The sequence below is a fragment of the Bactrocera oleae genome, chromosome 6 (genome assembly GCF_042242935.1).
Source record: "Bactrocera oleae isolate idBacOlea1 chromosome 6, idBacOlea1, whole genome shotgun sequence".
NCBI lineage: Eukaryota > Metazoa > Arthropoda > Insecta > Diptera > Tephritidae > Bactrocera > Bactrocera oleae.
This window is the reverse complement of record NC_091540.1, coordinates 11059838-11074753: the sequence shown is the minus strand read 5'-3', so window position 1 is coordinate 11074753 and position 14916 is coordinate 11059838. Positions and strand designations below refer to the sequence as shown.

At 32.8% G+C, this 14916-nt stretch overlaps 1 protein-coding gene across 8 annotated transcripts in view; it reads right to left on the bottom strand.

The window, feature by feature from the left end:
- The window catches only part of Ten-m (teneurin transmembrane protein Ten-m), a 321925-nt gene that overhangs the window by 48191 nt on the left and 258818 nt on the right, over nt 1-14916 (bottom strand). For 2 of the 8 annotated variants that reach the window (XM_036360881.2, XM_036360882.2), the window contains exon 1: nt 8396-8912. The exons of the other annotated variants lie outside the window; for them this stretch is intronic. In XM_036360881.2, coding sequence (XP_036216774.2) covers nt 8396-8570 — 175 coding nt within the window. In that variant the 5' untranslated portion in view covers nt 8571-8912. Of the gene's footprint in view, nt 1-8395; nt 8913-14916 lie in introns of those variants that run through there. 8 annotated transcript variants of the gene reach the window in all.

The window sequence follows — 14916 nt, the reverse complement described above, 5'->3', positions numbered from 1 at the left end:
TTATGATATAAATTAATACAAGTAATTGTATTGTAAATTATAGAATGTTAAAAAGGTAGAAATATAATATCGTTATAAAAATATCAGGTAATTTTAAATAGAAAAAAAATAATATATGAATTCTAAAGAGTAGCCATAGATGGCTTTTTTAAAAAAATATAACAATTTTTAATAAAATTTTTTTTACAAAAACTAAACATTAAACAAATTTTGTTTTTAAATAAATTAAAAATTATAAAAAAAAAAAATTGTTTTTTATTTTATATAAAACACTTATTTTGATATACTAGCAGTTATGCAATAATATAAATTAATAACAATTAATTGTACAATATTATAACAATAAATAAATAAAACAAATTTAATAAAAAAAAGTTTAAAAAAATATTTATTGTATAAACAAAACTGTACATACAAATATTTTATTTTATATAAAAACATAATTATATATATTATATTAATTAACATAAATTATGTTAGTTTATGTACAAAAGTTATTTTGGTATACCAGCAATTATGTAATAATATCAGTTAATTTAAAAAAACTTTAAAAAATATTAAAAAAATTATTTAAAAAAAAGTTGAAAAAACATTAAATTTTTTATAAACATAAATGTATTTAAAGAATACACAATAAATATTTTATTTTATATAAAAAATTTACTTTGATATACTGGCAATTAAGTATGCGAATGTAAAAATTTTGAATTGCACAAAGTCCACGGACCACTTAAAAACTGCACACATAATTGCCGTCGGCAACTATAGCCACCACAACACAGACACACAAACTTCTTCGTACACACACACAATCATATAAAATAACAAGCCTGCATACATTGATACTTATGTGTTTGTGATTTGCTTTTGCATAAGCCTCAGACCGACTATGTGTTTACAGTAGCAGTAGCAGCAGCAGCAGCAGCAGCCGGCAGACATCATTAACAACTTCCGCAACTTTGCAATGAATGAATGAGACTGACTCACCGCACACCAACTGACCGTCTGCGCCGAGCTGCCAAAGTCTAGCGCAATAAACCAAATATGTGAAATATGTGCTTGAGCTTTTTTTGCACATTATTTGTTGTTGCCACTTGCTGACTGCAAAAATTGAACAAAATGAACAAACAAATGCGCACTACAAACAACTCAGCCGAACAACCAATTGAAGGTTGAAAGTAGTGTAGTGGTGGAGGAGAGGAGGCAATAGTGGGGGATAAAGTGGGATTGAAAGCGATAAAAGAGTGTTGCTACAATTTATTACATTACAAATTAATGTTGTCTGCTATCGTTGTACCCACACACACCAACACAAAATACACGTCAGGCTTTTGCTATGGTACTTATCCCGTAAGCAAATGCTGCTTTATAACTGTGTGCTTGTGTGATGCAATGAAAATTGCGGCGAATGCCTGTGCTATGACTGACTGACTCGCTGGTTGACTGGCGGCGGCTCGGTTGAGTGGTATGCCGGTGGCGCGCTTAATCCAAAAGCCAAAAGTAATTATATTAAGTAATTGATGAATGTGCAGCGCGCATGCAACAGTGAACGCGAATACGTGTATGTCAGCACAAATACATGCACAGCGGCTTGCAACTATGAGCGCGCAATGAGTTGCACACCAACGATGAAATGACTACAAAGTGTTTGTTGTTGTTGCAGCTGCGCTATCTTATTATTGCGTTTGCTATTTTTGTTGTTGTTCACATGCCTGCCATTAGTAGGATGTAAATTTTGCGTAATTCGCAGCGCTGCTTACTAAAACCAAAAAAAAACAAAAACGAACAAGCATTAGTGAGTGCATGAAAAATTACGTATACGCCCTGCTGGCGGCCGCAGAGTAATCACATGCGGGCTAACGAGTTTCGCTGGCATTGCCTGAGTGAGTGTGTGTAGGGAATTTTCAAGTTCAAAGGCAGTGCGCCAACAAATGAATATTGTGCTACTATAAATTCATGTTGCACAAGGCAAAAATATTGCCAACCGCGCCGGCCTGTGGTAAAAAGTGGGTACTACCCAGTTCGTTTTGTTTACATTTAGTGCTGTAAATTATCTATATGCCGGCCACGCACATAATGCTACGCAAGCGTTGGTGGAGTCGCAAATAAAAAAGAAGAATAGCAGCCGGCAAAGCGGCAACAGACTGGCAGCCGCCGACACTATAAATTTGCGCTTACACACGAGCTTAAATGTGTGTAATTTTTATGCATGTGTGGGCATTTATGTGTATAGACATTTATGCGTATGTATATATACATAAATCTGCCTGAACATGTGTATATGTGCTTGTATTTACGCATGTGCAACTACGAAAAGGTCATTTCACCGGCCAAACGCATGGCAGAGGCTAACAAAGTTAGTTGGATGGCAGCAAATGAACGGCGTTGTTGGATGTTGAAGTGAAAAATATGTTTTTTCTGCGCTTTTCATTATACAATATATGAGCAGGAATACCATGCATGCAGATATATGCATTTAAGTTTTGCGCTTTTTAATGCGATGCACTCGTTCTTTTGCGCGCAGTTTTCATGTCTTTTGGCCACTTGGCGGTCATTGCACTTTGGAGTCGCAACTGAAAATGCAAAAAACATGTGTATATGTATGTACATATGTGGGTGGATAGTTGCAGGCGTTTTGTAGGCGTAGGCTTTGCTAGCGCTTTTCAAACATTTTTCATGCTTATGTATGCATGTGTGTATTTGTATACACACACGTAATCCATTTTTTTATGCGTGTGCTTTTGCATGTGAAGATACTCGCATAGTTCTTTACCACAGATATCTCATAGCGCTTTAGCCTCTCATTTCATGTACATATGTGGTAGTTTTTTGTAAAATAAATTACTTGTTTAATGGATTTTTATGAATGGAAGCCGCATGCGGTTGTATACATACGTAGCCTCATAATGTTGTGCGGCTATAAAACAGGCGTGGTCATAAGCGTAAAACGCAAAATGTGCTTTAATTTTATTTCCTTCAGTTTTTGTTTGACTCTTTCAGGAGTGGCTTGCTTTGTAGTCGTTTAAGATCTGACCTGTTGTACCACATCTCGAATTTAAGTTTTGGTGTTTAAGTCAATGCTGCTTTGGTGGACTGCCGAATTTTGGTGTTTGAATTTCCATAAACACTCAATAAAAGTTGCGCTTAAGGTGAGGTACAAGATTTTTTTTCAGTGAGTTTTTTTATTATATAGTGTAGTGCTTAATATTAAGTACAAAAAATATACAATAAGCTCGAGTTTTAGGTTTGCTTGCGAACAACTCTCAGTGATTTCTGCTTTATGTGCATTTAGGTGAATTTTTATTGCAACGTTCCCTTGTACTTCCATAAACACAGAATAAATGCGGTGTTTAAGGCGAGTTTAAAGATTTTTTTTGTAAGTTAATTTTTGTATTGGAGACAAAAAATAGACAATATACTCGAGTTTATGAGAAAATTGCACTGATTTATTGTGCCATGGTTTTGTATAACGAACTTAGCTAAACTGCAATTTTTTTTGCAACGTTCGGTTGTATTTCCATAAACACCGAAAAAAAGCGGTGTTTAAGACGAGTTTACCAATAAAGAAATAAGTATTTCGCATATAAATTTGCCAACAATATGAGTAGTCAGAATTATTTGACTGCTGAAAGCGAGTGTGCATGTAACGGCTGTCAGCAGGTGGTGGTTGATTGGCGCTTGAAGTGGTTGCTAATAAAGAAAAACGAGCACCTGTAGGCTATATCTAGCTGGCTGATGAAAAAAACAACCAGCGGAGAGACATGGTGAGGGAGCGCGTAACAGCGGTGACACGCATGTAATTAGCGTTCACTTACTTAGTCATAAGCCTCTAATCCGATTCCACTGGGCTAAGATGCGCACTATGGTGACGCGCGGCGAGATTTTTCAACCGCCTCGGTTTTATCTCGACGCACATAAGACGATGTGATTGTATTTCTTACCGACTTTTTGCGTATTCTAATTTGCAGAAAACGATGCGGTATTTTGCTTTATTTGTAAGCTACAGACGCACATTTGCACGCATTTCACATATAAATAATCGTATTGGAGCAAAAAGAAAAACGCTGGAGGGGTGGGCGCTCCAAAAAAAAAACCCGAAAGCTTAAAATGCAATTTTTTTTATTCAAGATATATTTTGGTGTAAGATCAAGGTAGCTGGAGTGAAGTGAAAAGTAAATGTAATTGAAAATATGCGCATAAGAGGCTGCTGAAAGTAGAGGAATCGCGCGACTTACGCACTAAAACAGCTCATTTACGAGTATACCAATACTAATGTAAAGAATGATGACTGCAGCACCGTGCTGCTGTGCTCAAACACACACAATTTTAAGTACACATATATTGTTTTAAATATAAAAATAAGAAAGCGTGAATAAAACAAGAAAACACATTAGCTTCGGTTGCACCGAAACTAGAATACGCTTCACAAATAAAAAAGTTTCCGTACAAGAACTTGATTCCGTTCGTTTAGTTTGTGTGCCAAATTTTAAATCAACTGAGCTCGTCATGCTGATCATTTATGTATATATATATCATATATTATATTATAGGGTCACCGATGTTTCTTTCTGCGTGTTACAAACAACTGACAAACTTAATACATACAAGTATACCCTGTTTAGGTTATAAATATGCCATTGTCACTATTGGGAACGTTGTTGTGCTACAAAAGAAAATTAAACGCAACAGAAAAGCTTCTCAACACCGCTGACAAATGCTGTCAGGCTACGTTAACACCCAGCAAATAATCAAACCAAAAACCGCGCAAATTCGTTTGCTTCTACCACACATGCATATGTACGTAATGCTGTGTATTAAAAAGCCTCAAAAACCAACAACAAATCGCTGGTTATCATTAAGCGATATAAATTGAAATTTTTTTGGTTAAAGCTCTTCACCGAGGTACGACCGAGGCAGACTGCTATTTTTTTTATTTTTACCCACACTTGGCTTAAATGAAAAGTATTCACCACAAAAAAAGGGGTGCGTTGCGTTAAATTAGCGCAAAATTAAGCGCGGCTTAGACGACCGCAAGCCAACCTAATGTCGGCAATATTATTAAAAAATAAGTTAACACCGTCTGTTAAGCTTTGTTTTTGGTTTACTGAATTGCTAGACGTTAATGAAAGAACGCTGCTTACAAAACAAGCGCAATTTTACTTGTTCAGACATCTTTGGTGTGATAAATTTTTATTGTATGTATTGTAGTATAATTGGATATAATTTCTGTTTGTTTATTTATTTTGTGACCCTACAATACATCCCTTGCTACGTTAGGACTATATGGAAACCAAAAGTAACCAAACTTAATTTCCCGCAAGATATGTGTACTCAATTTTCTGTGTGAGTTTTGAAGATATTTTCGAGAATCTCAAATTTATTTGAATCATCCATAAATTCGAAAAGTTGACTTACTTGAATTATGCAAGTATTTTATAATATTTTTGTGCACTTTTACTCAATAAATTGTATGCTATATTCACATATTACTATTTAATTTATACCGCTAGTAGCCAAATGCAAGTATTTATATTTTATATTTTTAATACTTCCTCTTAAAGAAAATAAGGCTGTGAAATATATTTCCTATTAAAAATGCGCTTGCTGCCTTAAAATATCTGTGTGTGTTCAACTGTGTCTTACTAAGCCTAAATGTATGCTTCATAAGTACACGTATTCATTTCACTTTCCGTTTATTATACTGAGTAGATATTAATTTTGCCTATTTTTATTTGTGTTTGCGTATTTTTAATTGGGTTTTAATTTCCGGTTCAAACAGCAATAATATATGTGTACGCCACCGCAATATTTCCGCCAAATTTGACAGCACAAAGAAAAAGAAACTCATTTGTATGCAAGAAGTAAGTAAGAAACCAATTAAAGAAAAGTAAGCAGGTGAAACGCAGAAATTTTGATTTTTATTCTATTCAAATTAAATATTTGACACATAAATTCCTTTTTATTTCTGCTAATATGTGAGTAGAGGTTTTAAAAACGGATTACCGCTGCGAAGTTATTTGTTTTGCCGAGCGTATAAAATAAGCATGACGAAATTAAAAATGAATTGCCATTTAGAAGGAAGTATTTATTTTGTTGAATATTTATGCGTATTTGTATGTTATATACAATATGTATGCTTTCCCGCTTCATTTATTTTTAATTACCGTTTTAGAAAATTTACCAACAAGAAAATTCAAAAATTTAAATAAAGCTGCATATTTACACATCCTCAATTTGTGAAACGCCTGTAGGCAAATCTTAATGACTTTGACGTCTTTGAAGTAGCATTAACTATAAATATGTATGTATGTTTCTGCGAAAACATTGAAGCATTCCATTTCTATTTATAATAAGTGATTTTAGAAAATTAATTTTTATTTGTTTTTCACACTTTTTTTGCTTATTTTTATATTAAAATAAACTTTTTTGTGTAATTGAATCTAAAAGGTACTTTTGAAAATATATGCATATTATCAATAAAAATCGTTTGCTTTTACTGAAAATTATGCTTCTACTTTCACTTTCACAAATATTTCAAGTGGTCTATGGAACCTTTGATTTGTATATTTACATTTACATGCACACATATATACAAACATATCTATTTATAACTACAAATTTTGAATGAAAGCCGTGCTCTTGAATTTTGGTAGCAGAGCTGTGTTTGACTTGCAGACGCCATATGCGGTGTCATATGACTTTAGGAATGTTCATAATGTACCAAGACTCAAAGTTAAATTTAGAAGAAATGGGTAGTCATGTTGATTTATGAAACAAAAATGAATTGTGTGTAATTTTCGTTGATATTGATATACAATGGTTTAATATTTCATTACACATAGATATTTTTGTGAATGCAGCAATAATATAATTTCGTGAGAATGTTCAGAAGGCGTAGATTGTGTAACAATTCTCAACTCTTCAAACATTTTCAACTACACAAAATTTCATATATATTTTTCTGAATACTATGCATTTCCCTCAATTCTAATATATATTTTGCATGTTTGTTAAGCTGTTGAAATTCGCCGAAAACTAAACCACTCTCTGCCACTTCATTTAACATTTTCGTTGCATAAAAAATCTCGTATGGCAGCAGTAGAGTTGGTGACCGTCACGCTTGCTTCTCAAGTTTCTAAAATTATAATCGCTCGAAAACAGTTTGCTGGCAGTTACTATTTTAACATTCTTGGATATTTTTGTTACCACAGAACTTATATTTAAATGCACTGTTTTTTTATTTATCCAACGCCAACACGCAACACATTAGCGCAGAGTTGCATGCGAGTGGAGTACGCGTGTGGCAATGTAGTAATTATAATGACTATGGTAATTTTTACGATATTTAATTTGAAGTACATAAAAAAACGCGAATAAGGAAGTGAGGGAATACACAAAAGTGTAACGAAATGTACAGGCAAACAAGTAATAAAATAAGCAGTATATCAAACTGCAAGCAGAGAGAGTGGGAGAGCGGGAGAGAGTACGAGGATCAAAAAAAAGAGAGTAGGAGAGAAAATTGAGTGAATTTCTTAGTAGTGTGGTGAATGGTGGTGAGTATGTACATAGACGTGAGAGCAAAAATGGCTAGAATCTAAGAAATTCGAGGAAAATCGTAGCGAATCTCTAGTAAGATCAGCTATATCTTTTAAATTGCGGTGATATTTTAAATAATTGTATAGATAAAGTATTTTGTGTCGCGTAAATATTCCAAATGTGGGTTTTCCATACAGAAATAATAGCTGGACGCCAAACTTGCATGGCCTTGAGACTTCTTTCCTTCTATTACCGCTCACTTCTAATATATAATATTCGCTCATTTCTAAAATGTGCGTTTCTTATGCACTGCTTTGTTCAAAACGAGCGGCTGCTGACAGGTAGAACCTTCGACGAACGAGATATGGTGAAGAAACTAGTGCGGCGATAGCTATTTAGCGGTGAGTTGAAACCGCAACGCGTTGTGGGGTCACTTGTGCGTGCAAGTCTCAACTCTTGGTTTTGTTTACCTACCTCAATAGAATTGCCCTTGCGTGGCAATAAAGCGACGAAGACACGCACAACGCTGGCGTAAAAATGGTGTTAATAGGGAAATTATAATAAATATGAAATAAATTCGTGGTAACGACTTGGCAGGGTAAATAGTAACCCAAACAGTAAAGTAATGTAGCTAATTAATGCGTTTGGGGGAAGTAAGTTTGATTATATTTGTATAATTAAAGGGTGTATAATGCTTTGTGCTGCGGGATTTTGCTATAATATTCGTTTTAAACTGCGAATTTATGTTCAAAGTTATTTTAGCAGCAACAGCCTTGCAAATATTATGTTATAATAAAATAATCAGCAAAGAAATTGCCACAGTTCCTTAGCCTTTTTTTTTTAATGGTATTTCACTTACTTCTGCGATTTGTGTCATAATTTCGTCGAAGTTCATAATATTCCGGAGACTCGTAGTTTTGTATGAAGTCGTAATTTTCGTGAGCTTCATAGTGTTGATGAGGTTGGTAACTCCGGCGAGCTTCATAATTCCTATGCGGTTCATAATGTCGACGCATTTCATGATTTTGATACATTTTATATTCTTATTTGAAAAATTTTAGGCACTTTTTTAAATTTTGTACTTAAAATTAATATTTAATGATTATTACAGCCGTATCATTAATTCAGTGGCATTAAAAAAAACTGAAGATATTTTTAAAACAAATTGTTAATTTCTTCACATTGAGATTAATAGTTTTAGCAATTCAATAAGAAACACAAAAGAAAAAGTTGTTGATTCAAATTTGTGCTTGGGTTTCAGTGAATGCATTTTTTTCCATTTATTTCTTGTAAATCGAAACATTCTGTTTTGTGTACATGATTTAATGAATTTCGTAAACAATTTTATTCAAAGTGTGTAGTATTCAAAACCGTAGTATTTTTTTTTCGAAAATTCTTCATCACTTGATACCAATCTTTATTTTTCATTTTTCACTTTTAATATTTTTTTCTTACAGATTTTTCTATTCATTCACCTCTATAAATATATTTTAGCACATCGTCTTCACCGCCTTCAACTTCTTGGCGAGTTTTGTTGCCTTTGTTAAGCCTCTTCTACAAACATTATTTGCATGCTAAATCACTTCTTTTGTCCCAAACGCGCATGCACACACACACACACATCAACAGGCGCTTGTATGTACCTGCACACAGGCTGCTTTATCTACCTACGATATGCATACACACACATATGTGCGTCGAAGTGCTTATCGAATTCAGCATATCGCCTCAGCGCCGTCGCCAACAACAGCTATACATACACACTGACGCTGCGCATACGAGTCTATACAAGCACATACGAACGACCGACCGAACGAACAAAACAACACTAACACTAGCGACGCCAATGAAATATGTGCGAGCCCTGGGCAGGCAATAAGGATATCGGCATGATCAATGGCAAGAGCGGTGAGAGTGCGTGGCGGTGAGTTTCTGTGGTGAGAGTTGGCGTGGTGTGTTGTGCTGAACATCAACGTTGACTCACATGCAACTCACTCAAATCAGCATGAGCATGTGGAAAACCAAATGTGGCATGTTCTTTCCACTTCTTATACGCTTTTGTTTGTTTGTTTATGCATTTTCTTTGCTCAGCTAGGTTGCCTACCTGCTGTTGCTTTTTTGAATAGGCTTGATGTTGTTTGAAAATGCTGCATTCTACGCGTTTGTCTATGCTTCATTCTTTCACTAACTTTTTGTGTTATTTTTTTGAAATTTTTTGCTTGTTTGTTTTACTTTTAATTTTGCTTTCCACTTTAGCTGATTGTCAACGCCGCTTTTCATATTCAAACTGCAGCAATTACTCACTTTCATCGTGAAAAAGTGCTAGACTGCGTACTGCGTTGCTAAATTCAGTGAATAAATTTTGTGTCTCTTTTTGCTTTTAGCCCTTTTATTATATGTCTCTTTTATATATTGACGATTTTCATAATCAGTTTTGTAAATCCTCATGTTTACTAGTTTTAACCTCTTTTTCAGTTTTTTTCCAAATATTGTTTATATTCTAATGGCATTTGAGAAATTCTTGTTTTTACAAAAAATATACAAGTAGATAAATGCATAAGGAATAAAGAAATATTGTGTGAATTCGATGTCGCAGTAGAATTTGGGTTTACAGTTCTAAAAATATAAATTTAAACTCTCCGAATGTCATTTAAAAAAAAATCATTTGTAGTTATCAAATTTGTTTACCACTAAAGTTACAAATAATACATTGAGAAATTTATGGATTAAAAAATTTAATCCCGCATACCGGATTAAAATACCAAAATTTCGAAAGATAAAAGCCGGATTAATCGCAACTACCGGATTGAAATGTATAAAAGAAAATTTTTAATCTTAAGCATATAAGTAAGAATTAAAATAAGAATTTGCTTTACCATTCTTTTGCGTTCATTCCTATTAAGAAATAACATTTTCAATTCTAATCTCAAACTAAGAAATTAAAATTTAATTGTCATTCCCAACATCAGGATTAAAAAATTAAATTTTAATTTAATTTTTAATCGAGATTAATTTTTGTTTTGAATTCAAAATGTTTGGGATTCAAAATTGAAAATTGAAAATATTACTTTTTGATTAGATCGAAAGCAAACACTTTTTTTTAATATTTAATTTTATGCCTAGGATTAAAATTATTATATTTTTCGAATTTTTTAATTAAAAAATTGGGGCTAAAAAATAAAAATGGTTACCACACATTTTTATTATTTATTTGTGGCACAAAAAATATTAGCAAAGTACAAAAAAAAATGTATAAATGACTTACATCACAACATTACAACAAGTGCAGGCGACAACTCAAAATTGTCACAATCCAAATCGTTACACCTAATTAATCTCGCTTTACAAAAATTGTACGCAATTTATCAGCTTTAACAGCAACCCTTCTGTCTGCATACCAAAGTGAATAGCAGCTTTTAAATTTGCTTTTGATACACCCTTTGAAAAACTCCCCACAGCGTAGACTAAATCTTATTTGCGTTGCAAGTATGTAGTATACTTTTTGGCGCATTTCCTTAAAATCTTAGTGTAACTGTCTTAAATGTTAATTCTTCTTGTCGATTTTTATTTCTCACTTGCTAACGGTACGCTGTCAGTTGACAAATCCCTTTGCATGCCGTTATTAATAGCGGCGGCGCTTCATTAATGCATTCCCTTTTGCTTTTATTTTGTTGCGTTCAAAGCACTTTTTGTTTACACAGCAACAAAGTAACAAAAGCTGCCCAAACCATTTGATTATTTTTCTTCTTCGTTTGCTGTTTTGTAATTTTCTTTATACTTTAAAATTTATGTATATATGTGTGTGTGCGTTTTTGTGTGCTTAGCCAACCCTCAAATCGCTTAATCTCTGTCAATCCTTTTCAGTCATTTTCGCAAACAATTTAACTCGTACCATAACTTGTTGTAGCGACTGCTTCTTTCTTTGTTTCTATGCATTTTTTATATGCAGTGTTTTTTATATACCTATTATGTGTTTGCCAAACCACTTGCGTCTAAAACGATTGACCAATCTTGTCGTTTGACCGCAAGTTCAAGGCGCAGCTGGTTTAACAAAAAAAAAAAATGTATAGCTGTATATATTTTGACTAAAATTAAAAATGTGCTAATGGCAGGTAGTAGGGTGGTGACCAACGTTCGTTTGTCATTTTTAATGAGTGCGGCGTTTGGGATTTGTTTTATGCAAGTTTTTTGAGTGTTATGGTAAATGTGTTGTTATTTGTGCGCTAGTACTTTTTGTGTTATTAAGAGTTGAAAGTGAAAGATTGCTGCTGCGTTTATATGTCACGTTCATAAAAATGCATTGCAACTATTTTAAAAATTACTTAAAAGCTGATTTGTTTGCTTTAATCGCTTAGTTCTTGAAGGCTTATTTGACTTTCAATAATTTTTTACGATTTTATTTTTTGAAATTTACGTCATATAACATTTTTTGCAATAAATGATTGTTTTACAATGACTTTTGCATTTTCTTAATAGGAACTTAATTTTAATAAATGAAATTCACTTTATATCTATGCGCGCTAGAGTTGCTAAAATACCTTAACTAATTAACGAAAATTGAACATGAATAAAAAATTGTTAAACAACAAAAACAATAATAAAATTTCGCATAATTGGGCACTCAAATATGTAAATTTTTCGTTAGTGCCATTACATATATATACGAAACATATTTGCACATATTGTTGATATGCTTTAGAAGCCTATATATCTAAATTATACTAAACTCATATAAATCATCAATTTAACTAGGCAAAAATGCACATAGGCGAAGTGTTTGGCAATAAAAAAAAGAAATAGGAAAATTTACTACAAAATATTTATAAAAGCGGAGCAGGCAATAAATTCATGCAAATTTATGCAATGAGCCAAAAATGAGAGGCGAAAAAGCAAACACATATACTTTTATACTTGTATGTATATTTATAAACCAAATAGATATGCAATACATATAAAAGCATATAAAATATATGTATGTATGTATACTTGTATATATTTACATACATACATATATTCAATGTCGAAATAGTTCACTTGATTTATATCGAAAACTTTTCGCCTTCTATATACAAAGTAAAGTATATATCAACTGCATATGTAAAGATGTATGCATTTTTTTCTTAAAAATATCACCCTATATAAATGTGGTTTTATGCAATTTGCGTTGTATAACATTTATGTTTATATACACTCCTTTATATTATATATGTACATATGCGTGCATATGCACTAGCCAACCAATTTTGATCCTTTCAATGGGCATTTGCCAGATCTGCACAGTTTTGCATAAATTTAAGCGTTTTAATATAAAAATTGTTTGAAGCGTTCATGAGCAAAGTGTTGGTGAATAGTGATAGAACTCACGTATATCTATATATTCACATACATACACATACATGTACCACATATGCCTATGTATATGCAGATACACGCTTATACATATACATAGCTATAATTAAATTCGAAAAGTGTAAAATAAATGCGACAAACGAGACAAATTTTCTGTGCAACAGCATAGACAAATATCGCAAGCACACATCCATGTTTATATATACAAATGTATCGGGGTTTCCAATAGGGATGTTATGATTTCTAAGGGCCGTTTCAGTCATGTTCTGTAATTTTTTTCATGCAAATTTTATTTTATTCAGTAATGTTTACAATTTCTTCATGAAAAGATATACGCAAGAACAATTTTTACAAAATATTAAATTTTATTATCAAAATAATCGTTCTACAATTGCAACTTTTCGTGTGCTTTTGCCATTTTATAATCGTAAGCCGAAAACGATAAATAAAAAAAACTGTAGCTTCTGGTGCGAAAAAAATTCAAAAATTTTTCATGAACAACGATTACATTCACCTAAATTGACACTTTGGTGTGGTTTTTGGTGTGGTGAAATCATTTACTCTTTCGAAATGAAACTGGTGCCACCGTTACTTGTCAATAGATGGATGATAACCAACTTTTTTTGCAGCGATTAGAAGAAGTTGATCTTGACAACATCTGATTCCAACGAGATGAGACTACGGGCCACACAGACCGTGCAACAAGCGCAATACTGCGAGAAAAGTTTGGAGATTCGATAATTACAAGAAATTGTGACACAGAATGGCCTCCAACAAGTTGTGACTTAACACCATTAGACTACGTTTTGCGGGATTATTTGAAATCACTGATCTTTAGCAATAAACCAGATTCTCTTCAAGCTTTAGAAGTCCATATTGAACAGGCTATTCATGACATACAACTTGATTTAGTGGAAAAGATACTCGAAAATTGAGTTCACCGAATTCGTTTAAGCAAAAGAAGTCTTGGAGGTCATTTGAATGATGTTATATTCAGAATTTAATTGCATCGAATATTTTACACACTAAATAAAAATTATTTGAATTTCTTCAACAATTAAAGTATTTATTTTTTTAAATCATATCCCACTTATTGGAAACCCCTTTGTGTCAGAACAGCTTTCGTTGCACAAAAACAAAGAACCGGAGAGTCGAAAAATGCAATAGCACACATGGCGAGGATAAGCAGGCTTAAAGTTTGCATTTATTTTTATTCAAATTTATTTTAAATACCGTTGCATAGTTTTAGGCTGATATTTAATATTGGTCAGCTAATACGCATATTTTTATTTTTATTAAAATTTATTTTAAATACCGTTGCATAGCTTTAGGCTGATATTTAATATTGGTCAGCTAATGCGCCGAAAACATATTTTGAGCGCTAAAGTTACTAGAGAGGCTAAGGCTTCAGCTGTTTGAGAGACAAGCAGGTGGCCTACATTTGTTTAATATGAATATTTGAGCTTCTAAACAGCTAAAACTAAATAAACTGTTTTAAAATTAAGAAAAATATAATTACTTTAATAGGCACAAAAAATATCTGTATATATGTAACTACTTAACCTTGAAATTAGCGCAAAAAAGTGGAGATTAAGTGCCTCGAGTTAACTAGCAACAAATGAATAGTGATTTTTCAGTTTAAAGGGTGTACTAAGCGCTTCCCGCCATTACGCGCCTTAAGGTATGTTGCGCATTTTATATTTTTCGCATAACAGTCATGTGGAAAAAAGCTATTTTAAATTGTAACAAAAAGTATAAATAAGTTTTAATTTTCTATACTGTCTGCTATATTTTGTACGCGCTGTGAACGCTTAAGCAAGCACCTTTATTTACAAGCAACATATACCGTTACGTAAATTTCCGCATACAAGTAATATTTGCCAAATTTGTACGCTTAACCAATTTGAAGTGTACATGTTTTTCGTGGGAAAGGCAAATATGTAGGCAAACATATATATATATATATAATATATATGCAAATACGCGCATACATGTATAAATACACACACATGTACAGTTGTAAGCAAAATT